Here is a 23,682-nt window from a genome sequence, read left to right as displayed (position 1 = left end):
TGACAAGAGGTTAAACTTTACCTGATGTGGTCCTCAGACCTGCCTCCAATATCCACCCAGGTAATGTTCAGTTTGGGGTAGGGGGCTCAGTGGTAAAGAATCTGCCTGCCAAGCAGGAGATGCAGGTTTGATCTCTGGATTGGGAAGATCCCCTGGAGAAGAAAATGGCAACCCACTCCAGTATTCTTGCCTGGAAGTCCCACAGAAAGAGAAGCCTAGTGGGCTACAATCCATGGTATCCCAAAGAGCTGGACATGATTTTAGTTGCCTTGGGGAAGAGAAAAGGGTGTTTTCCCAAAGTGGAACCCACTTGAAATTCCAGAGTCTTTTAACATACTGATTCTTTTCTGAAGTTCCTAAGATATTCCCCCAATTTTCTATTATTTCAACAGTAGGCCTGCCATACTTATTGACTTATTTATTGCAACTTTCTGCTTTATATTTAACATTCTTCTTATCACCTTTTGTTCCAATTTCCCTGTGATTCTCACTGGGTCTGCACATCACTGGAGAGGAGGGGAGCTTGTCAGAAACATAGAATCCCTGCTCCCCCCATAGCAGTTCTGACAGGGGAGTCCGGAACGGGTGTGGGCATCTGTTTCACTAAAAGTGTATCACAAGGTGATACTGCTAAACCTGCAAATTTTATAACCACTGGTCTGGTTAAGTTTATGTCAACTTAAACCAATGTGTTTCTAATTGATCTGATAACACTTCAATAAAAAACATGATAAATCTCGTAAAAACTAGAACCATTTATTAATAACTCTTAAGAGTATTTCTACTGCTAGATCGATTTTGCAAGGTAGCACACACATAACTTCTAAATATACCATATCAAGGCAAAAATGGGTAATTTCTGATCCAGTTGAGACTCATAAGGGGAGAACCGTCAAATTTTTAAAATTACACAGTCATGTCTGTATGACATATTGCTGTAAGCACCTTGGAGAAAACTCAAGTGCTTCATTACCATCTAATATCACAGAGCAATCATCAGGATGACTGGTCATTTAGTTTGCACCATTCAGAGATTCTAAGGTCATTAAAAGTTTACTACCCCCAAAATATGGGACATTAAAATTTTCCAATACTCTATTATATTTGTCTCTATAGCTGTTTCCTGACTAAGAAGGAAATTCTAACATTCATAGATGTCTACTATTATTACATGGGAAGTTGGGACAACTGGTTTTGATATTGGTAAAGACATAAATGGATATATAAAAACACATTCCAGGGACTTTCTGGTGGTCCAGTGGTTAAGATTCCAACGCAGGGGGTGCAGGTTCACCTCCGGGCAGGGAGCTAAGATCTCACATACCTCCTTGCCAAAAATAGCAGAACATAAACGACAGAAGCAATACTGTAACAAATTCAGTAAAGACTTTAAACATGGTCCACATCAAAAAAAAACCAAATCTTTAAAAAATAACACGTTTCAGTAATACTAGAGGAGGAGAAAACGTGCAAAGCTGAGCAGAGTCAGAAATAAAAGCTCCCTTCCCCTTGTCCCTGCGTCGTTCTCTCCGAGGAGTGGTGTGGCCTTATGACACCTGACTACTGGGGTTCTGTTCCGGAAGCCCCGGCAGGTGGCACAAAGTCTATTATAACAACCTGGTACCTGAACTTTGACCCAGTCTGCGCAGAAAGACCTAGTAAACTTTTATAGTGATAGCACCTGCTGAGCTATTAGTAAAATCTATCAAAAGAGCTATCAGTGTCTGTTCTTTCTCCTCAAAGCCATCTTCCATCAAGCAAGACTTTGCAGAAGGTCCAGACCAACAGCTCCACAGACGCTCTAGCTCTCACCTCGCCTGAACTTGGCAGCTCCGAACACCTGCTTCTGTTTATCAGGCAACTGGGGCTGAACACAAGGAAGGGGGCAGGTAGTGACATCTACTCCCTGGAGTAGACCAGGGACATGCAGATAGAAACCTCTCTTCTACACAGGCAACCAGCTGGAGCTGGCCTAGGACCACTGTTGACCACTTTTTTAGAAAGCAAACAACAAGAGGGTCCATGGTTCATGCACCTCTTCACACAGCTGCTCTCCTATTACCCACGTTCCCCAACAGACAGCACAGAATTTGGCTTCTGTAAGAAGAGGCCAGCAGGTGGGAAAAGGAACAGAAAAGAAAGCGAGATGGGGCTTTGTTCAATCTGCCTCAAAAGCACACCCAGGGAAACAGTAGCTGGCAATGACCCTGAGAATCAGGCCAACTCAACTCAAGATGTATCTGGGGGCTTTCCTGGTGGCTCAGTGGTAAAGACTCCGCCTGCCAATGCAGGAGAAACGAGCTCAATCTCAGATCCAGGAGGACCCCACATGCCATGAAGCCACTAGGCCAGTGCACCATGACTCTTTTTGAGCCTGTGCTCTGGAGCCCAGGGGTCACGACCACAGAAGCCCATGTGCCGAAACCAGAGCCCGTGAGACCTAGAGCTTACGCTCCCCAACAAGAGAAGCCACCACAGAGACGCCCTAGCACAGCCAGAGAACAGACCCGCCTGATGCAGCCAGAGAAAGCCCACACACAGCCAAAAATAAATAAATAAAATTACACAAAGAAGAAGTATCTGATGGGCATGCAACACCCTCAGGCACAGCCAAGTAACACCTATGAGCCACCATTCGTTGAGGTCTCCAATGGCCACCCCAGACACAAAGGAACAGAGCAAATGTCCAAAGGTAAACACTGCTTTTGAAAGAGATGAGTGAGGGAAGTTGTGACCATTCTGACTTCTCATCAGGGGCAAAACCCATTCACTCAGAAATGCGGGTGTAAAGACCACCCACTCCAACCCTTCACCTTCCAGATGAGAAGCCTGACACCCAAGTGGGATATTTACAGATCCAGTTTTATCTTTTCACCTGCAACTTGTTTGGAGATTGCTATGTGGTTTTTGATTCCTGCAAAGGAAAAGGTGCTTATTCCTTTAAGTCTATCAGTTTAGGTAATCTCGCCAAACATTTCATGGGAACGTGACCAGCCCCCAGAATCTTGTCAGTATTAAAATTCACGTATTTCCATTATTGTCAAAGGGCTGAAAAAACATGCCAGATCAAGCGAAACTTTCAACTTAGGAAATGGAATGTTGATCATACTCTGCACTCCACAGAGACCTTGCTTTCATCCTAGGCTGCTCCCTTTCTTTTTTTTCCAGGCATGCTTCCATTTTCTAGGAAAATCGTTTTCTCTTCTCTTGGGCCAAGAAGACTGTGGAAAAGTCACCACTCCCGAAAAGAAAGCAGGTCTGCTTCTTCCTCTCCCTCCCCAGAACTCCTAACCCCTTAATACAGCCCATTCCCCTTGAAACAGTGACATGGATTTTCCTGTGCCTTGGGCAGGAAACCAGAGAAGCTGCTTCAGCTGCTATGGAAACGGGTTGTCTGACTTATGCCTGATATCAATAATAAAACTACCTGTTCTAGAAAACTGGCACTCGTGATAGCTTCCTCCATGTGCTCCTCATCAGACTTCAGAACAGATTTGATGTTTTCTACAAGTTCATGGATGTCCGGGGTCATGGTGCAGGAGGACTGCTCCAGGAACCTCGCCACCAGCAGCTTGGTGTCCATGTAAGACTTGTAATCTATCAAAGACCTCGGTCTGCATCTTGAAGCTCGGGACCTCAACCTTCTCCTCAAGGTCACTGCAGCCAAGTCCAGCCTTCCCTCAGTCTGAGTCGCAGCCTCACAGCTGAGCACAGGGACGGCTGTGGACAGAGACAAATAACATGTACCTGTTGGCCAAGTCCTGTGAACACATCTGTACCTGAAACAGCACAGACCATGAAACTCCATGTGGAAAGCATGTGACAGGTGCCAACAGTCATGCATGTCTTGCTTTTCCTCTTGCAGAAGGAAGAGGAAAGAAAGAAAAACCCAATGACTGAGACACGAGTTTGTTCCCTGAAGTATAACTTCAACAGGACAGGTCCCCCAAATATTTGACTGTGCCACATAAAAAAATAACCATCAGGGTAAACATAGCTGATAGAGAAGAGCATCCAGAATGCATATCACAATGGAACAGTGGTTTCATGGGGTGATGACCAATACATGGGGATGGCTTGCACAGGCAGAAAAAAACATGGTTGACCAAAGCAAGAACGTTCCAGCGGGTAGGATGAAGAAGCCACTGAAAGAGAGGGACCGAGGAGAGAGGAGACTTGTGGGATGAATGGAACGCTCTGCTCACACTGACTGTACCTTTGTCCTAAACATCCCGGGGAGCACTGTCCTGACTTACAGTATCGACGTCACAGCATGGCTGGTGGTGGCGCGATGGCTGACTGTTACAGAAAGACAAATCTAGTGCAGAAATCTAGACCAGCACACGTCATTCTGGAAGTCCACAGCAGGCCTGGGAAATCCACCACAGGCTCTAATTTCCGCAACTCCCTGCTTCAGCAAGGGTGTAAGGACTGGCAGGACATTACTGCACTGACAGGTGGGGGCCGCCAAGTCAGGCCTGGTCTCCACGTGTTCATAAGCCAGCCAGCAGCCTTCAGTGTACGCGACACTGGAGATTTTCAGTCTATGAGGGTCTGATATGCAGCAATTTAGATACTGAAGGAAGAAAGGAGGCAGGGGCTGGGAGAACAGGTAGAGGCAGGGGCGCATTCCTTTTCCTCTGGAGAAAGGTGTGAGGAGTTCTAAACAGGGGATGGCAGCCATCTTCCTTGGCTGCCACGCGTACAACACAGGGGACAGGAGTCTTCCGGGACCACTCGCTAGAGACACTCATGTGTGAGGAAGACAGCCAGGCGCTGCACTGCCACTCGAAGGCGGCCCGGTCCCTTCCACCGCAGAGGCTCCGACAGGTAAACACGTGTCATCCTCGCCCCTCAGTGCTGCAGAGGGGGAGCAGGTTCTAGAAAGAGGTGCAGACTAAGCTGTGCAGACAGCCGAGCTCCTCGGATGCAGGTGGCCATCTCGAGTCCTCAGCTTGCCGGGTGGGCAGAGGACCCCAAGGTGAAGACGGGTCTGGGGAGCTGCCGGGGCCTGCTGGGGGGCAGAGGGTGCTCAGTCCCAGGCAGGCCTCCTCCCCGCTCAGAAGCCACTGGAGAGACAGGAGGTGTGTTCTCTCCGGCTCCCACATGGTCAGTTCAGAGCTGTGGCAAACAACACAGGCTGTCAGAGGGATGGAACCCAACTAGGGGTGACATGGGGCCCAGGGCAGAGCAGGGCCAGAGGGTTTGCAAAGCTGTATTTGCACAGAGCTTGAAGAGAGCACAGGTCACCGAAAGAAGCCTCTGTTACCGGGATTACAGAAGATTTTCATTTTCTTCCTTTCTTTCCTTATTTTTTTAAATAATTTTCTACAATGAAGAAGTATTTGGAGATGTTCAGGTAGTCATATATTTAGAAAAGAAGATTCAAGATTATTTCAAGTTTCTAAAAATTTCTGATTATTAAAATTTAAAATTATTCAAATACCATCTATACACAAACTGAAAACAGAAAGGGAGAGAGATGGAGTGTGACTTTCACTCTATCCAAAGTTCTTGGAACAAGGTCAGATTTAAATAATTCAATTTACTCATACACAATAAAAAGATAATTAGTGTCAAATTATAGAAGAAGGGGGGAAAATAACACCCGTTTGACTTTTTCCTGGAGAGAGAATATTGGTTCCCACGAAACTTTGAGCATCTAAGGAATCAGACCTAGGTTTCACTGCCTTCTTCGTGTGGCACCAACACAGTATCCCATGCAACCAAATGCTTGATACTGACTTGACAAGAAAAATTCCTACCAGCTGGAAAAGATGTGGTAGATATCTATCCCTAAGATGCATGCAGAATTTGTTATTTTGCCAAGACCTCTTAGCCCCCCTCCAAGCTTTGTCTTGAACCATAGAGCCGTGGGTGGCCAGAGCCACTCAGCACCTGTGGGCAAGTACACACAGTGCCCTGCGGAGAGCCTGGGGGATGGCATCACCTCTCTCAGCAGAATGATGGAGCACAGGATCACTCTTGGATCTTGTTCTCAGGGGTCGGAGGGCTCTCCAGCTCCTCGCCGGACACAGCTGGTTTGTGTTGGGAGTTGGTATGGATGCGCTTTCTTCTCCAGGTGTGGTAGGAATATCCCCACCTGATTTTTTTTTTTTTAAGAGAAGAAACAGAAATTATTTCACCAGCTAGAGCCTTCAAAATGTTGGGCAGGAAACACCTGTGAGCCCCAACCAGCTGGGACAAGGGTAGTCCAGTTAATTATATTTACTTAGGCGGTGGGCCCAGAACATTTTTATTTGGCAGCACTATGGGAAATGCCGCCTCCCCAAACTACTACTTGTAAGCCCAAAACACACCTAAAACAAACAAACAAAAAACTATAAAACCAAGAGCAGAAAAACAAGCCATGTCCAAAGGCCTAAAAAGGTGCTTAGAATCTTCTCCAGTGAAGCATGCTGGTGTGGCCCTGGAAAGGTCCCTGCCATTTCCCCTTTCTGACTATTCAGGCTGAGCTTGATTAGGTGGAAGGGAATATCGGTACAGGTGAGGTGTACAGGTGAGATGGCTGCCCTGGGGCTGCAGGCCAAATACGGGCAGAGGAAGTGTCTGCGGACTGGGCTGTGAAACTCCTGGGAAGCCAGGTTAAAGAGCTAGTGGCCATTAAAGGAATCAGTCAAACCACTCTGAAACTGGATGACTGCTGCTCAGGAAAATAAAATCCCATCATTTGTGAGCCTTAGTACTCTGGGAAACTTTTTTTAAGAAATGGAAGGATTAAAAACATACTTAGGAAACAGAACCCTGCTTCATAATTCTACTTAAGATGGAAGGCGAACAGAGCAGAAACCTATTCCAAATGTTGCTGCTGAAAAATCACCTCTGTCTAAAATAGCTAAGAGTTAATCCATTATTTATCACCATCTGCAATTTTATCCTGTGAACAATTCTCTGGGCCATTTAAAACCTCTCCAAAGAGAGAAAGCGGTAACAATGTGCCCTTAAGCTACAAGGATAAATGTAAACTGACTCTAGTATTTAATGGAGGATTGGGAATTGGCACTCAGTACATGTGAAGGCAGCATGACCTGGGTCCTGGGTTACAGATGAGCGAATCACTCTGCAATAGACGAAACTCTCTTTGTCCCTTTAAAAGAGCTCATCTTATCTTAACGGGAGAAAAAAAAATCTTAGATCGGAAAATAAATGAATGCCAAATTATGGACCTAGAGAGTGTCATACTGAGTGAAGTAAGTCAGACAGAGAAGGAGAAATAGCATATGTCATCCTTTCTATGTGGAATCAAAAAAGAAACGATACAAATGAACTTCCTCACAAAATAGAAATAGACTCACTTAGAAAACAAACTTACGTTGTCAGCAGGGAAGGGACAGCTAGGGACTTTGGGAAGGTCATGTACATACTGCTGTATTTAAAATGGATAACCAACAAAGACCTATTGTATAGCACATGGAACTCGGCTCAGTGTTATGTGCCAGCCTGTGTGGGAGGGGGATTTGGGGGAGAAAGGATACATGTATATGTATGGTCGAGTCCCTTCACCGTTCACCTATCACAATATTGTTAATTGGCTGTACCCCAATACAAAATGTTTTGAGTGTTTAAAAAAAACAGATAAAAATTTTTTAAAAAAGAATGCTAAATTAAACTCTGAAATCCATTTCTGAAAATAGCCTGGTTATTCATAAAAGATTCTAATGATATCTATATTTCTGTTCATTTATTATCTTCTACTTGTAAGCCCTAAGGACTTGATAACGCTTTTACATTTGGAAGAAAGAATGTAGCTTGAACCATCTGCTCCAAGAATATCTGACCTCCAACAAAATATCATATGGATCATTATTAATATCGTTCTTAATCTACTGAATCATGAGTCTAGGCAGCAATTATGTATTTATTACCTTGAATCCCTGGCATGCAGATTGGTTCCAATGGGCTGGTGGCAACTTCTGATCCTTCTGGCATTTGGAATGAAGATCCCTGCATCAGAGGGGAAAAGGGTTATTTGTTGATATTCAACTCAACCATCATCTGGAATAAAGTGAACTTCTTACAAACATCTACAAGACATGGTCCCTCTCCCACCCTGTCCTCTGCAGCTGTTTTTCCTGCTTGCCATCAATGCACCAAAGAGAAACTCCATGGACAGTACCTGCTGCTGGTCTGTCTGGCTCACCACAGCTTCATAGGGAGGTGGGGGGTCCAGAGGACAGAACACTTCCACTCCTTTGATTCGTGCTCCATAGATATGTGGCAGGGGAATAACATCAGGGCCAACCATCCTAGGAAGAGCATCTTGGCATCAGAAAGCTTGTTTCGGCTAGTTGATGCTGGTGTCTGTAGACACTGGCCGTTGACCCTGGAGCATTACCCACTGACAATGGGAAAAACCCCTCGCCCCTCCATGCTACAACCTCCTGGTCCAGGAGCAGGAGAATAATCAACTAAGCTGCTCTCTGATGGAGTGCCCAGAATTCTTAGACAAGGGACAATATAGAAAATGTAATACCATCATTCCTTTTAAATCCACTAGTCAAAAAGCGAACAGCAATCCATAAGAAAGAGAAAGCAAATTTGTGGTTCCCCAGGGGACTGGGGAAAGGAGAGAATGGGGGTGACAGTTTAATGGATACAGGGTCTCCTTGTAGGTGATGAAAATGCTTTAGAACTAGGTGGAGCTGATGGCTGCACCATATTGTGAATGTATTAAGTGCCACTGAATTGTACTCTTCCAAATGGTTAATTTCATGTTATATGAATTTCATCTCAATAAAAAATAAACAAACAACTAAGGATTCAGGTAAACTCAATTATTTAGTTTTTCTTTTTTTCACATTCAGTTCAGTTCAGTCACTCAGTCATGTACGACTCTTTGCGACACCATGAATCGCAGCACGCCAGGCCTCTCTGTCCATCACCAACTCCCGGAGTTCACTCAGACTCACGTCCATCGAGTTGGTGATGCCATCCAGCCATCTCATCCTCTGTCATCCCCTTCTCCTCCTGCCCCCAATCCCTCCCAGCATCAGAGTCTTTTCCAATGAGTCAACTCTTCGCATGAGGTGGCCAAAGTACTGGAGCTTCAGCTTTAGCATCATTCCTTCCAAAGAAATCCCAGGGCCGATCTCCTTCAGAATGGACTGGTTGGATCTCCTTGCACTCCAAGGGACTCTCAAGAGTCTTCTCCAACACCACAGTTCAAAAGCATCAATTCTTCAGTGCTCAGCCTTCTTCACAGTCTAACTCTCACATCCATACATGACCACAGGAAAAACCATCTCCTTGACTAGATGGACCTTTGTTAGCAAAGTAATGTCTCTGCTTTTGAATATACTATCTAGGTTGGTCGTAACTTTTCTTCCAAGGAGTAAGCGTCTTTTAATTTCATGGCTGCAGTCAGCATCTGCAGTGATTTTGGAGCCCCCCAAAATAAAGTCTGACACTGTTTCCACTATTTCCCCATCTATTTGCCATGAAGTGATGGGACCAGATGCCATGATCTTCGTTTTCTGAATGTTGAGCTTTAAGCCAACTTTTTCACTCTCCTCTTTCACTTTCATCAAGAGGCTTTTTAGTTTCTCTTCACTTTCTGCCATAAAGGTGGTGTCATCTGCATATCTGAGGTTATTGATATTTCTCCCGGCAATCTTGATTCCAGCTTGTGCTTCTTCCAGCCCAGCGTTTCTCATGATGTACTCTGCATGTAAGTTAAATAAGCAGGGTGACAATATACAGCCTTGATGTACTCCTTTTCCTATTTGGAACCAGTCTGTTGTTCCACGTTTTTTACATTAGTACACGACAAAAGTTTCTTGCCTGTGTTTTCCTAATGTCCAATTAATGGTAGAAACTCAATACTTATTAAATAAATACTTGAAACAATGAACACACACACACAAAAAAGCAAATAATGTCATAGCTCAGAGAAAAAGTAGTATGCCACTGAAGGAATCACTGTCTCTTCCTAAAGGTGGGCATTCAACAAACACTGATGGAGTGCTTGCTACATGCTAGGTACTATGCCTTTTGTCCTTTGAGATCAAAAAATAAAAACCAAAAATGCACAAGGTTTTCTGCCAGCATTCATAGAAAATTACACAAACACACACACACATACAATTGTCTAGATAACAAAGAACCTAAATTTGAAAATAACAGTTAAAAATACATGAAAGTTTATACATTGTGATAAAACGTCCAGTTATAAAACATGTAAATAAGTCCTGGGGATGTAATTCAAGGCATGGTGATCAGAGTCAATAATACTGCATGGTATACTGGATAGTTGCTGTAAGAGTAGGTCTTAAAAGTTTTCATTACAAGAAACAAAAACTTGTAATTATATGCAGTGATGAATGTTAACTAGACCTACTGTGGTGATCATTTCACAATATATAAAGTATTGAATCACTACTTACAGGTCCACCTAAAACTAACATCATGTTATATGCCAATTATATCACAATTTACAAAATACAAAAAAGAGAAGACCAAAAAAACCTGTACTCAGGCCATGAAGTGTTGGAGAATGAAAAAAAGAGACAATACCAAAAGCTTAACGTATGCTCTTGAAATGCAATAATGGACATAAACTAAAGGAGATTGATGAAAAGACAAATTCTAGAGCCAGTTGGCTGCAGGGGATTCTTTTGTTTTTATAAAGGTGCTCTCTGCATTTATGATTGTTTTATTTGTGCCTATTTACAAAAATACAATTGGTGGAAGAAAAAAAAAATTGAAAAAGATCTGATATTCTGTCTTCCTAACAATAAAACTTCAAGAAGTTTGGGATTTAGAAGGATGACATTTCTAGCCTGAATGAAAACGTGAGAAAGTGCTCCCCTTTTTTCCTGCATCTTTGGGTCAGAAGCAAGACCCTCAGCCCTGTTTTACCTGAGAAGGAAGGAGACGGTCATAGGCTGACAGCCCAGGCAGGGATGCATGGGCTCAGGGCCTAACACGGGGCATATTCCAGGAGCAGAACCTGCAGGTATGGCCGCTCCCTGGCCTGGCTGGGAGCGGTCCTGGTAAATTTGTCAAGAAAGGGATATTCTTCTTCCTTAGAGCAGGACTTGCCCATGGGTTTCACACCAACTCTCTGTTCCAGCTGAAGCCATTTAAGAACTGTAAGCACCAAGTGACTCCAGGAATCCAGACTCTTCCTGGACCTGACTGGAGACTTTCCTGACCAATGAACAAGGCGGCATGCCTTACTCACTGAGACCTCTGCACCCCTGTCCTCTCCAGAGGTCCAGTCTTCAACCCTTAATTAGCATAACCCATGCATCTTTCTAGTACTTACTAACCCCGGTCAGCCCCCCTCAGCCTAGTGTCCATGGGTTTCTTCACTGTGGTGTCCTCGCCACAGTGGAACCTGGGGGAAAGCTCATCCCCCAGGTTGGTCTGTTAGCTCTGATGCTGTTTATTTCCTATTTCCAGTCCAGTGGCTGCCTGTGTGATCCTACAGAAGAGAGGGCTTGCTTAGGGCCAAGAAGTGGGAGAAACAGGCTCCACTTTAGATCTGACCTACTACAGAATCTCTTCAAGAAGGAAAACTGAGGGGAAAGAGGGACCACAAAATGAATGGCTTCTATGGTGGTTATTATATGACCAGAAAAGCCTCATGTAGATGGAAGAGGCTGCTAGAGTTGATGCAGAAGGTAAGTTCCCTTCCTATTAAGCAACTTTTCATTTGTACACTTTTGGGTAAATTAAGATCCACAGAAGGAAATGGGTCTGCTCTCTCCTGCACCTTTTGCTCCTGAGGCCCTAGGATGCTCAACCCAGCTATAGAGAAGAATCACCTAGGAGCATTGCTATACTGGGTATGGCCCAGGCCTTACCTCTAGAAATTCGCCCTAGTTGCCTATGACAGGGCTGGGTATCTGTAGGCTGTCAGTGTTCCCAGGAGTTCCAAGGCCCAGCCAGGATTGAGACTGCTGCTAAAGGAAATGGATAATGGTGGCTGAAATCTATAGTAGCTGAAATCAAAACCCTGTTATATGTGAGAAAGGTGATCAAACTTTTATTAAGAATGAGTGTCTTTATCCAACTGCTACCAGATTAGGCAGGGTAAGATTAAGTGGCGCTAGTGGTAAAGACCCCACATGCCAATGCAGGAGAAAAAAGAGACACGGGCTTGAGCCCTAAATTGGGAAGATCCCCTAGAGAAGGGAATGGCAACCATTCCAGTATTCTTGCCTGGAGAATTCCCATGGACAGAGGAGACTGGAGGGCTATAGTCCACAGGGTTGCAAAGAGTCAGACACAACTGAAGCGACTAAATAACAACAACAAAGATGAGGGGCTAAATGTTTGGTGTTTTTTTTTTTTCTTTTTTTAAATATAAATTTCTTTATTTTAATTGGAGGTTAATTACTTTACAATATTGTATTGGAGTAAGACACATGCCAAGAACATTTTAAACCATGCAACTAACAATGGTAGAACATGGTCTCAGCTTTTGTTTTCAGAAAGATTTTTTTTTAGGCCATTATCTCATAACAAGCTCAGGAGCCACGTGACAAGGTAGGTGAATGAAGAAATTGAGCTCCGAAATGGTTAAGAGACCCACTCAGGGGTGACCTTTTTAAGAGACTCCATATCCGGGTTGATGCAAATTCACCCCAAAGTCTCCAGGAAACCTTTGCTCGTTCATGCCCATGAGATCTGAAGATGAACAGGAAACCCAAAAGGATCATGTAAAATATGTTCTGCTTTGATATTACAAATAGGACCTGAGAACTTATCCGAGGCTGATGAAGCAGCTAACATGACCTAGACCAAAGAATGATCCTCCTCTGTGTGCTGGGAAAGCTTGGCCCTTCCACAGGGCATGTTTTGGAAGGGGTGTGGGAGTGGGGAGTGAGGCAGGTGCACTCAGCCCAACAACAGCTGAGCACAGAGTCCAGCCCTGGTGCAGTCCAGCTCCACTTGAGCTTGGGTTTTGAAGCTCATTTGTAAAGGAAATGGGTGGACCGAAATGCCCAAGCCAACCTGATTCCCATGCCCTCCTTTTCAGTTTTCTCTAGCAGGAAACATCCCCACAGTACAGCTAGATCCACACTCATGAAACAGGTTCAGTTCAGTTCAGTTCAGTCGCTCAGTCGTGTCCGACTCTTTGCGACCCCATGAATCGCAGCACGCCAAGCCTCCCTGTCCATCACCAACTCCCGGAGTTCACTCAGACTCACGTCCATCGAGTCAGTGATGCCATCCAGCCATCTCATCCTCGGTCGTCCCCTTCTCCTCCTGCCCCCAATCCCTCCCAGCATCAGAGTCTTTTCCAGTGAGTCAACTCTTCACATGAGGTGGCCAAAGTACTGGAGTTTCAGCTTTAGCATCATTCCTTCCAAAGAAATCCCAGGGCTGAGCTCCTTCAGAATGGACTGGTTGGATCTCCTTGCAGTCCAAAGGACTCCTGGAGTCTTCTCCAACACCACAGTTCAAAAGCATCAATTCTTTGGCGCTCAGCCTTCTTCACAGTCAGTTAGAAAAACCATAGCCTTGACTAGACGGACCTTAGTCGGCAAAGTAATGTCTCTGCTTTTGAATATGCTATCTAGGTTGGTCATAACTTTTCTTCCAAGGAGTAAGCGTTTTTTAATTTCATGGCTGCAGTCAGCATCTGCAGTGATTTTGGAGCCCCAAAAAATAAAGTTTGACACTGTTTCCACTGTTTCCCCATCTATTTCCCATGGAGTGATGGGACCGGATGCCATGATCTTCGTTTTCTGAATGTTGAGCTTTAGGCCAACTTTTTCACTCTCCTCTTTCAGTTTCATCAACAGGCTTTTTAGTTCCTCTTCACTTTCTGCCATAAGGGTGGTGTCATCTGCATATCTGAAGTTATTGATATTTCTCCCGGCAATCTTGATTCCAGCTTGTGCTTCTTCCAGCCCAGCGTTTCTCATGATGTACTCTGCATGTAAGTTAAATAAGCAGGGTGACAATATACAGCCTTGACGTACTCCTTTTCCTATCTGGAACCAGTCTGTTGTTCCATGTCCAGTTCTAACTGTGTTAGAGACTCCTTTTTGACTCCTGGCTCAAGCCAGTTTCTGAGACTGGGGGACTCCCTGAGGAGATGGGGACACACAGTCACCTTCTGTACTGACAAATTGATTCACAAAGTAGATAACCATCTTTGGATAGAAGCCTTAACTGCAATCAGGCTTCTGTTTATGACAGTAACTTAGGAAGTCCTTTCTCAAGGAGATACCAATGCATAAAATGGTTACATTTATAGAAGTTAAATAAATAAACCTCTTCTGAGAGGTCATAAAACCTTACAGGAAATAGGGAGCCTCTATTGCATGAAAACTCTTAGCATAACTGTTTGTAGAAACATTAATGCAAACATTCTTGCCTGTCTGCTTATAAGAAAGTGAAGTCGCTCAGTTGTGTTTGACTCTTTGGGACCCCATGGACTGTAGCCCACCAGGCTCCTCCAGCCATGGGATTTTCCAAGCAAGAGTACTGGAATGGGCTGCCATTTCCTTCTCCAGGTGATCTTCCTAGACATAGGGATTGAACCTGGGTCTCCCGCATTGAAGGGAGACGCTTTACTGTCTGAGCCACCAGGGAAGCCTTGCTTATAAGAAAGAAAATTATCAATTGGGTTTATACAGCTAGTGCCTATGAAGTTGATTTACACTGAGAATCTAGCAAAGTCGGTCAAGTTTAAAAATATCTCCGAGAGAATATGTATCTAAAAGAATACATTTAGCCATTTTAAAAGAAAAGTGGACAAGGGGCACGGGATTAGGAGATACAAAGTACTATGTATAAAATTGATAAGCAACAGGATATATTGTGTAGTCCAGGGAAATAATAGCCATTGTTTTATAATAACTTTAAATGGAGTATGTTGCTGCTAAGTTGCTTCAGTTGTGTCTGACTCTGTGCAGCCCACCAGGCTCCCCCATCCCTGGGATTCTCCAGGCAAGAACACTGGAGTGGGTTGCCACTTCCTTCTCCAATGCATGAGAGTGAAAAGTGAAAGTGAAGTCGCTCAGTCATGTCCAACTCTTAGTGACCCCATGGACTGCAGCCCACCAGGCTCCTCCATCCATGGGATTCTCCAGCCATTGCCTTCTCCATAAGCTATAAAAATACTGAATCCTGGGATGACCCTGAGAGATGGGACAGGGAGTTAGGTGGGAGGGAGGGTCAGGATGGGGAACACATCTACACCCATGGCTGATTCATGTGAATGTATTGCAAAACCACCATAATATTGTAAAGTAATTAGCCTCCAATTAACATAAACAGAAAAAATACTGAATCACTATGTTGTACATCTGAAAATGGGCTTCCCTAGTGGCTCGGTGGTAAAGAATCTGCCTGCCAATGCAGGAGACAAAGGACTCAGGTTTGATCCCTGGGTTGGGAAGATCCCCTGGAGGAGGAAATGGCAACCCCCTCTGGTATTCCTGCCTGGGAAATCCCACTGACAAAGGAGCCTGGCAGGCTAATCTACAGGGTCATAAAGAGTTGGACATGATTTAGTGACTAAACAACAACACCTGAAACTAACACACTATTGTAAGCCAACTTCAATTATAAAAAAATACATAAAAGGTTAAAAAAAAAAGTGGGCTGCACTCAGATATTAGGGGAATTTCTGAAAATGAGGGTGTTTGCCTATTGGAGTTATGAGCTACGGCTCCAGTATATACTTTAGATCTCAAGGGTATTCTGCCTTACCCCCTCCCCCACATTCCTCTCAGGAAGTCCTGCTTGGTAAAACCCTTGGTGAGACGCTTGTCCGTCTTCTTCCAACTCAGATTTGGCCAGGGAGTGGCTCAGGACTCAGACGGGCAAGTCCAGAGATGCATCCAGATCCTCAAAGACCCACACTCAAAGCATGCCATGGAGGCAAAGAGAAAGGAAAGAGAGAAGGGAAGGCTGGAGCAGGAGATCCCGCGGGTCAGCACAACTTCTAAACCCGCATGAGTCACTTTCCCTTTCTGCCACTGCAGGAAATTAAATCCGTCTGTCGCCTCCACTTAGGTCAACCAAGCGCTCACCCACAACCTCAGAGAGCCAAGGAATTCTCCATGAAGAGGGCACTTCTCTCCCCATCCCGTGAAATAACAGGCACGTCACTGTCCTTCAGTGTGCCCTCTGTAGACAGCCTGACATTGGGCTAAGGTTTGAGCAAATGTGCCCCATAGTACATAAAGACTACGTGTTTTGTTGCTATGTCCCTCTGGCCTCCGTAATTCTTGGTTCGTTTCCAAAAAGACTACAGAAGTCATCCTGGCCCCTGAAGTTTCGAAATCCCAGTCCACCAGGCCCTGTACAACAGGGAGGCGGAGCTGTCCCCTGGGGCCATCTGGCAGCCAGCTGACGCCCCCTCCAGCTTTGCGGTCATCTCTGCTTCCACTGAGGAGGGTGAGCAGGGGAGGGTCTGCAGCAGGGTTTAGACCTGATTCTGAGGGAAAGTCAGGAAGGTAAATCATGGAAAAGAATGTGAACAGCATCTGAGTGTGAGCTGCCACTAGTGACCTCTGAAAATCACACGTGGCTGTCCTGAGCACTAGAAAATGGATTTCCAAAAACCCCAAGCCTGACACCAAATTTGTTTGACAACTCTCCACATGTACCTCAGGGTTAAAGGTAGAAATTCCTGGCCCTCTCACTAGCAATGGAAAGGCACTAGTCTTTCTTATAGAATTCTGTGCTTTTCTTCCACAAGTTTAAATATAGGTGTGCTTTATCCTTTACATTCAGACTAAGAGCATCACTTCACACAGGAGGCCAACCCTAATGAGCTGACTTCCTTCAATCTCTCCACAGCCCACCCATCATTCCAGGTTAGGTAGCACCCCCTCCTGCACTCAAAACCTCCTTCTGAGTACTACTACAATCCTTCCAACACTCAGTTTTCATGACCTAGACTGTGAGCTCCTTGTTAGGGGGAGGAAGTCAGTGTAACTCATTTTGAACATCAATACCCCAGTACAGTGACTGGCAAGCAGTAGAGAATGGATTAAATGCTTGTTGAATGAATGAATGAAGTCTTTTTATTTTTAAGAAAGCTACAATTTTATAAGTGGCTAACAATCAAAGGAATGCATGTGGCACTTTGTTCTACAAATGATGATTTTAGAGATTTAAGAAACAGACGATAAAATTTTGAGCTAGAATTTGCAAAGGAACATAAACATGGTGTCTTTTTTTTTTTTCTAGACCAAGGAGATGTGATTAATAATTAATCTTTTTTTAATGGCTGGGAAGAATTTCATGATTTCAAGACCTGCTGATGGTGTTACAATGAATATCGATTTGGCCCAAATGAGAGTGTTTCCAGGGTAACAGCAGTTCTCAATCATGTCAAATTACAGTAGTTATCTCACTGGGTGTCAGTTTTCCTGGGAAGCTAATTGAAATTGAAAAACTAGATCCTTAGGTCAAGGCTTGACTTTTCTTTGGTTTCATGTAATTTGTCAGACCAAAAAGGAGAGAAGAAAAGAAAAAACAAAACAGGAGATCCTGGAAAATAACACGATGTCTAGATTCTGGAGAGAAGTCTGAGCTCATGTCGTTGAGTTCTGCCCCTCGAGCCTCAAAACTGAGAGGATGGGTACGGGTACTAAGGGAGGATACCTGCGGTTCATCCGGGGTGTGCACGAGTAAAACGTGGCAAAATAGGAAGGGGGAGGCACTGGCGGCACGAAGTCATCAGGGTCTGGGACGCGTCTGTGTTCCTCCACTTCTTCCACAGGAATCTGGGATTCATCCTAATTAAACAGCATCTGTTAGTCAACAGCCTTCGCTACAAAGGCTCAGGGAGAAAGGCCACAGATGACACAGAAAGATCTGAGGGTGGGCTCAGCGCCGTCACCGACAGGCTGCCACCTTGTATGGACTTACGATGCAGGATCTTCTGGCTGCAAAGATCTGGAGGTAGCGAAGGGCGGCTGCCACCAAGCAGACAGTGGTGGTCAGGGCATTCAAGGCACACAGGGTGAAAAGGACTTTCTGGAACCAGGAAACAATGACGCATCTGAGTATCTCAAAACTGATGACCAGAATGCAACATTAAAACTTTCAAAAATTAATAACAACACTATCCTAGGAGGCCGATACTAATGTGAAAATGCATGTAAAGGACTTACACGGCGTTTGGCTCACGCTAGGTGCCCAACAAACGCTGGCTGTTAATAAGACTGTCACACAACAGTGTGTACTTCTTAATTTTAAACCCTTATCTTAGAAGCTTCTTGTCCCGGGTAGACATGATATTACCATATTTCTTTTGCATCAGAATCCTGTCTGGAAACGTCTCTTCCAGGAAGGTACTGAATTTTCCTTCTAAAGTTGGTGTCCCCAGTGATAGTGAGTCCCAACCTCCATACTCCCGCAGCCTCCCACCAGGAAACATGCTCCTTCATTGGTGGCCACAGATTCTATTTCAGGCACCGCTGGCAGAGCTGCCCTGGGGAACCAACTAGGACAACACAGGGAGCAGGCCAGCCTGAGTGTAAACAGGGCTTGTCTCCTTTAAACACATGCCTCAAAATAGCAGCAAAGCCAATTCCAAAAGTTTCTGTTGCTACAGTCCTGGCTTCTTAGCGGGGCTTTCCCCAAGCAAAGTCCTGGCTCAGAAAGTTTGGGGGTGACTCAGCTACCGAAAATCCAGAAGCCAAAGAAAGAAGGCCATTTTTACAGCCTCCATAAACTCAGAGCTGGCAGCTTCTCTCTCTTTGTTTAGAGATTCCTCTTCTCCAAGAAAAATAAACCCAAAACTAAGATCTAAAGGAAGCCATCAGTGAGGGGCCATCTAAAAACTAGTATCTCAGGGTTTACCAACTGATCGTGTTACTCATTGGACTAACAGACCTTAAGTCAGGACATGATTTTTATCCATTTCTCTAGTGTTTTTTTCAGCTGGTTTCATTTGTTTTTCATATCTTTGGCTTGGTATAGTTGCAGCCTATTAAATAAGAGGTAGTGTCTTGAATTTCTCCTTCATTTTTTGGCCAATACATCTTCTTAGCCTAAGCGTCTTACAACAGCAACACTCAGTAGCCCACAAGGTTCATTTAGGTCAACAAAGGAGCATCAGAACAGTGACAAATGGGCATGCATTCAGAGGTTCTGCTAAAACTTCATCATACATGTGCAGCCACATCGTGGGATGTATGTGTGCATATGTGTATATGTAAATTTATACACATACACAGATACATGTATATGTACTTAGGCTCCTTTACCTTTTTTACTAGCTTATAATTCTGAACACAAATAAGCCATCTATTCATAACTTAAGAGGCAACAATAAATAACCTGTGGTCCCTTTTGCTCTCCATTCTGACTCTGGGTCACTGATAAGGAGTCACTCATATCTGCTTTTAGCAGCATTATTTGAAGGAGGTAACAGAAGAGGGATATTTCAGGGAGCTTTGCCTTCCTTGGGGTCTCTGTGGTGTGTTTACTGGCTGGGAGCGGAATCCATTCCAGATACCTTGAGGAGAAGGTGAACAGCACTACAAGGCTGAACCGGGAAGAGTTTCAAGGCATTTTCTTTGTCTGTGCATTTGGCTGGTTGAAATTCTTCACAACAGAAGCAAATCTTGCCTTCACCTAAGTCCACCTTAAGGGGAAAAGGCAGAAGAGTAATTTAATCATTAAGTAAAAATACACGGGCCACACCATGGAGCAGTAATATCACAGAACGAGTTATGGCTGGGTTCAGGGTCAGGCAATATCTACAGCAGTCAGGATAGGTTAGGTATTTGTGGTTAAGAACCAGCCCCCAAATTTCAGTGGCTTCATCAACCAAGGTTATTTCTTGACTATGCTATATGTCCACTGCAGGTCAGCAGAGGGCTCTGCTCTTCATACTGCCGTGGGGTCCAAGGGTGATGGAGCATCCACTCAGATGACTGCGGATCGCTATGCTAGACACATGGACAGCACCTGATGAACTGTTCACTGGCACTTATTAAAGCAGGGTTACAGGATAAAAGGCAAGATGCTCAGTGAAATTTGAATTCAGATAAACAGATCATTCCTTAGAGTCAGTATGTCCCAAATATTGCACAAGTTAAGTTTATAGTAAAAAAAAACAAAAACTATTAGCTGTTTATTTGAAATTCAAATTTAGTTGGATGCCTTTAGATTTGCTACTTCTGGTCACCCTAGCTTAAATCTTCTTAGGAAATGACACTCATCGCATGAACTCAGTTTCATTTCCAAAACAAATCATATGGTCCTACTTATCCAAGAGTGCGGGGGACTGCCCGTGTGATTTCTTATCAATCACAACATCCTCACTGTATACAGGTGTCAGCTGATATATCCTATCCTCGAGTGACTATTTCTGGCATTGATGAAAAAACCGGAAAAAGATCATACCGTAACGGAACTGGACCTCTCGACATTCCGTTTTGCGGCAAACGTCTAAGCATCGGCATAGGAATAGACATTCCTTGGACTTTATGTCGAGCACGGGTCGCATCAGTGTATAACATCAACAATGCCAATGCCATCCTTTTATGGGACTGGGCACCTGGGGGAAAACCTGATTTCCCCGAATATCGAGGACAGCATCCACCCATTCTCTCTGTAAACACTGCTCCTATATTTCAAACTGAACTGTGGAAACTTTTGGCTGCTTTTGGTCATGGCAATAGTCTATATTTACAACCCAATATTAGTGGGAGTAAATATGGAAATGTAGGAGTTACGGGGTTTTTATATCCTCGAGCTTGTGTCCCTTACCCGTTTATGTTGATACAAGGCCATATAGAAATAACACTGTCATTGAATATTTATCATTTAAATTGTTCTAATTGCATACTTACTAATTGCATAAGAGGTGTTGCTAAAGGAGAACAAGTTATAATAGTAAAACAACCTGCTTTTGTAATGTTACCTGTTGATATAACTGAAGAATGGTATGATGAGACTGCTTTAGAATTGCTACAACGCATTAACACGGCTCTTAGCCGCAAGGAAAGAAGTGTGAGCCTGATTATTCTGGGTATAGTATCTTTAATCACCCTTATAGCAACTGCTGTTACTGCTTCTGTATCCTTAGCACAATCCATTCAAGCTGCTCATACTGTAGATTCCTTGTCATATAATGTTACTAAAGTAATGGGAACTCAAGAAGATATAGATAAAAAGATAGAAGATAGATTATCAGCTTTATATGATGTAGTTAGAGTTCTAGGAGACCAAGTTCAGAGTATTAATTTTCGCATGAAAATTCAATGCCATGCTAATTATAAATGGATTTGTGTTACAAAAAAGCCTTACAATACATCTGATTTTCCGTGGGATAAGGTGAAAAAACATCTACAAGGAATTTGGTTTAATACTAATGTTTCTTTAGATCTTTTACAATTGCATAATGAAATTCTTGACATCGAAAATGCTCCAAAAGCTACTTTGAATATAGCTGAAACTGTCAATAATTTTTTACAAAATTTATTTTCTAACTTTCCTAGCCTTCATTCACTGTGGCGAAGTATAATTGCTGTGGGCACGGTTCTGACTGTTGTGCTTATCATAATTTGTCTAACTCCTTGTCTTATTCGTAGTATTGTTAAAGAATTTCTACAGATGAGAGTTTTAATACATAAAAACATGTTGCAACACCGACATCTTATGGAGCTTTTAAAAAATAAAGAGAGGGGAGCTGCGGGGGACTGCCCGTGAAGGGTTAAGTCTTGGGAGCTGCTCGGCGTTATGCAGAGCCCTAGGACATGTGCCTAAGCTCCCTGTCCCGCCACCCTCAAGAATTTTTATAGCCCTTAAGGCTCCAAGATGTTTGGTTTCGGCAACATGTCATAGAAGATAGATTAGCTTATTGTGATCTGAATACAATGGTACGGGTCTGGTGATTGTATCTGGAGATGAAAAACAATCTTGTAAAGGTCAGAAATCACGTATTTTATCCTATATATGCTGCAGCACAATAAAGCAAGGTATCAGCCATTTTGGTCTGATCCTCTCAACCCCATCTTTTGTCTCTCTCTTATTTTCTTAGCGGGGACGCTCCGTTCTCTCCCTGTGCAGGTGCGACTCTTGCTTGTGCTGGCCGCGGCACAAGAGGGCAAGGAAATTCAGTCTACTGTGTGCCTGGAATGAGCTCAGGGTCTATGGGGTGAACAGTAGCCCTAAACCACGTAGGCTTACAGAGATCTCTTAGTTCACATCTTCAATATGCTCACAGATTCTTGCACAAGTTGTGTGATATCTGAAGTGATAACATCACTGATGAGTAATCTCCTATGTTTTTAGTGAGATGCTTTGCAAACGTTTGGTCACTTTTCCAAGTTTCTATTGACAGGTTGGGAACATACATATCAGCTGAACTGGGCTAGTAAGACCCATAATTTGGGAACAGAGTCTCATTTTCACATACTCTGCAGCTTGAGCTGTTAAAGTTGGCTATATCATTTTGGCTAAAAAGAAAGGCCACACCTCTTTCATACTTGTTAAAATACAGAGGCAGTTTTGACTTCACTAGCCACAAAATTTTTCAGGCATCTTTAAGAATGACTGAATGTCTACAATGTTTAATTCAGTTCAGTTGCTCAATCATGTCCGGTGTTTTGCAACCTCATGGACTGCAGCACACCAGGCTTCCCTGTCTGTCACCAACTCCCAGAACTTGCTCAAACTCATGTCCATTGAGTCGGTGATGCCATCCAACCATCTCATCCTCTGTCGTCCCCTGCTCCTCCTGCCTTCAATCTTTCCCAGCATCAGGGTCTTTTCCAATGAGTCCATTCTTTGCATCAGGTGGCCAAAGTATTGGAGCTTCAGCTTCAGCATCAGTCCTTAAAATGAATACTCAGGACTGATTTCCTTTAGGATGGACTGGTTGGATCTCCTTGTAGTTCAAAGAACTCTCAAGAGTCTTCTCCAACACCACAGTTCAAAAGCATAAATTCTTTGGCACTCAACTTTCTTTATAGTCCAACTCTCACATCCATACATGACTACTGGAAAAACCATAGCTTTGACTAGATGGACCTTTGTTGGCAAAGTGATGTCTCTGCTTTTTAGTTACTTAACAGAAAACTGTTTTAATTACTTAACAGAAAAAAAAAGTCTTTTTTCTGATTACGATTCTTGCTGTCTAATCCTAGTGGCAAATTTCATGGTATTTTCCAAATTAGGAGGAAACTTGTGCTGTGTGCTAAGTCACATTAGTTGTGTCTGACTCTTTGCAAGCCCATGGACTATATAGCCTGTTAGGCTCCACTGCCCTTGGAATTCTTCAGGCAAGTATACTGGAGTGGGTTGCCATGCCTTCCTCCAGGATATATTCCCCACCCAGGGATAGAACCAGTTTCTCTTACATCTCCTGCGCCGGCAGCCAGGTTCTTTACCACCAGCACCACCTGGGAAGTCCAAGGAAGAAACTTATTTCCTTCTAATGCAAGTTGACGAGGAAACCAAGGGGAGAAATTTGTACCACTGGATTACACGTTTTTTGGTTTGAGTTTCTTTTTTTTTTTTTTTGGATTACTGTGATATTGAATGGTTTGCCTTGGAAACGAACACAGATCATTCTGTTGTGTTTGAGATTCCATCCAAGTACTGCATTTCAGACTCTTTTGTTGACCATGATGGCTACTCCACTTCTTCTGAGGGATTCCTCCCCGCAGTAGTAGATATAATGGTCATCTGAGTTAAATTCACCCATTCCAGTCCATTTTAGTTTGCTGA

The 23,682-nt window shown here is 43.8% G+C and overlaps 1 protein-coding gene across 1 annotated transcript in view; it reads right to left on the bottom strand.

Annotated features, from left to right (window-relative positions):
• The window catches only part of FAM189A2 (family with sequence similarity 189 member A2), a 77,811-nt gene that overhangs the window by 884 nt on the left and 53,245 nt on the right, over positions 1–23,682 (bottom strand). Inside the window, exons 4-10 of the mRNA XM_013965970.2 lie at positions 19,460–19,588; positions 17,866–17,973; positions 17,599–17,732; positions 8,138–8,267; positions 7,887–7,965; positions 5,951–6,103; positions 3,428–3,720 (exon numbers count right to left, since the gene is read on the bottom strand). Coding sequence (XP_013821424.2) covers positions 3,428–3,720; positions 5,951–6,103; positions 7,887–7,965; positions 8,138–8,267; positions 17,599–17,732; positions 17,866–17,973; positions 19,460–19,588 — 1,026 coding nt within the window. The remainder of the gene's footprint in view (positions 1–3,427; positions 3,721–5,950; positions 6,104–7,886; positions 7,966–8,137; positions 8,268–17,598; positions 17,733–17,865; positions 17,974–19,459; positions 19,589–23,682) is intronic.

This window comes from Capra hircus, chromosome 8 (assembly GCF_001704415.2).
Source record: "Capra hircus breed San Clemente chromosome 8, ASM170441v1, whole genome shotgun sequence".
Lineage (NCBI taxonomy): Eukaryota > Metazoa > Chordata > Mammalia > Artiodactyla > Bovidae > Capra > Capra hircus.
Note: the sequence above shows the minus strand (reverse complement) of the source record. Positions and strands in the feature narration are given on the sequence as shown.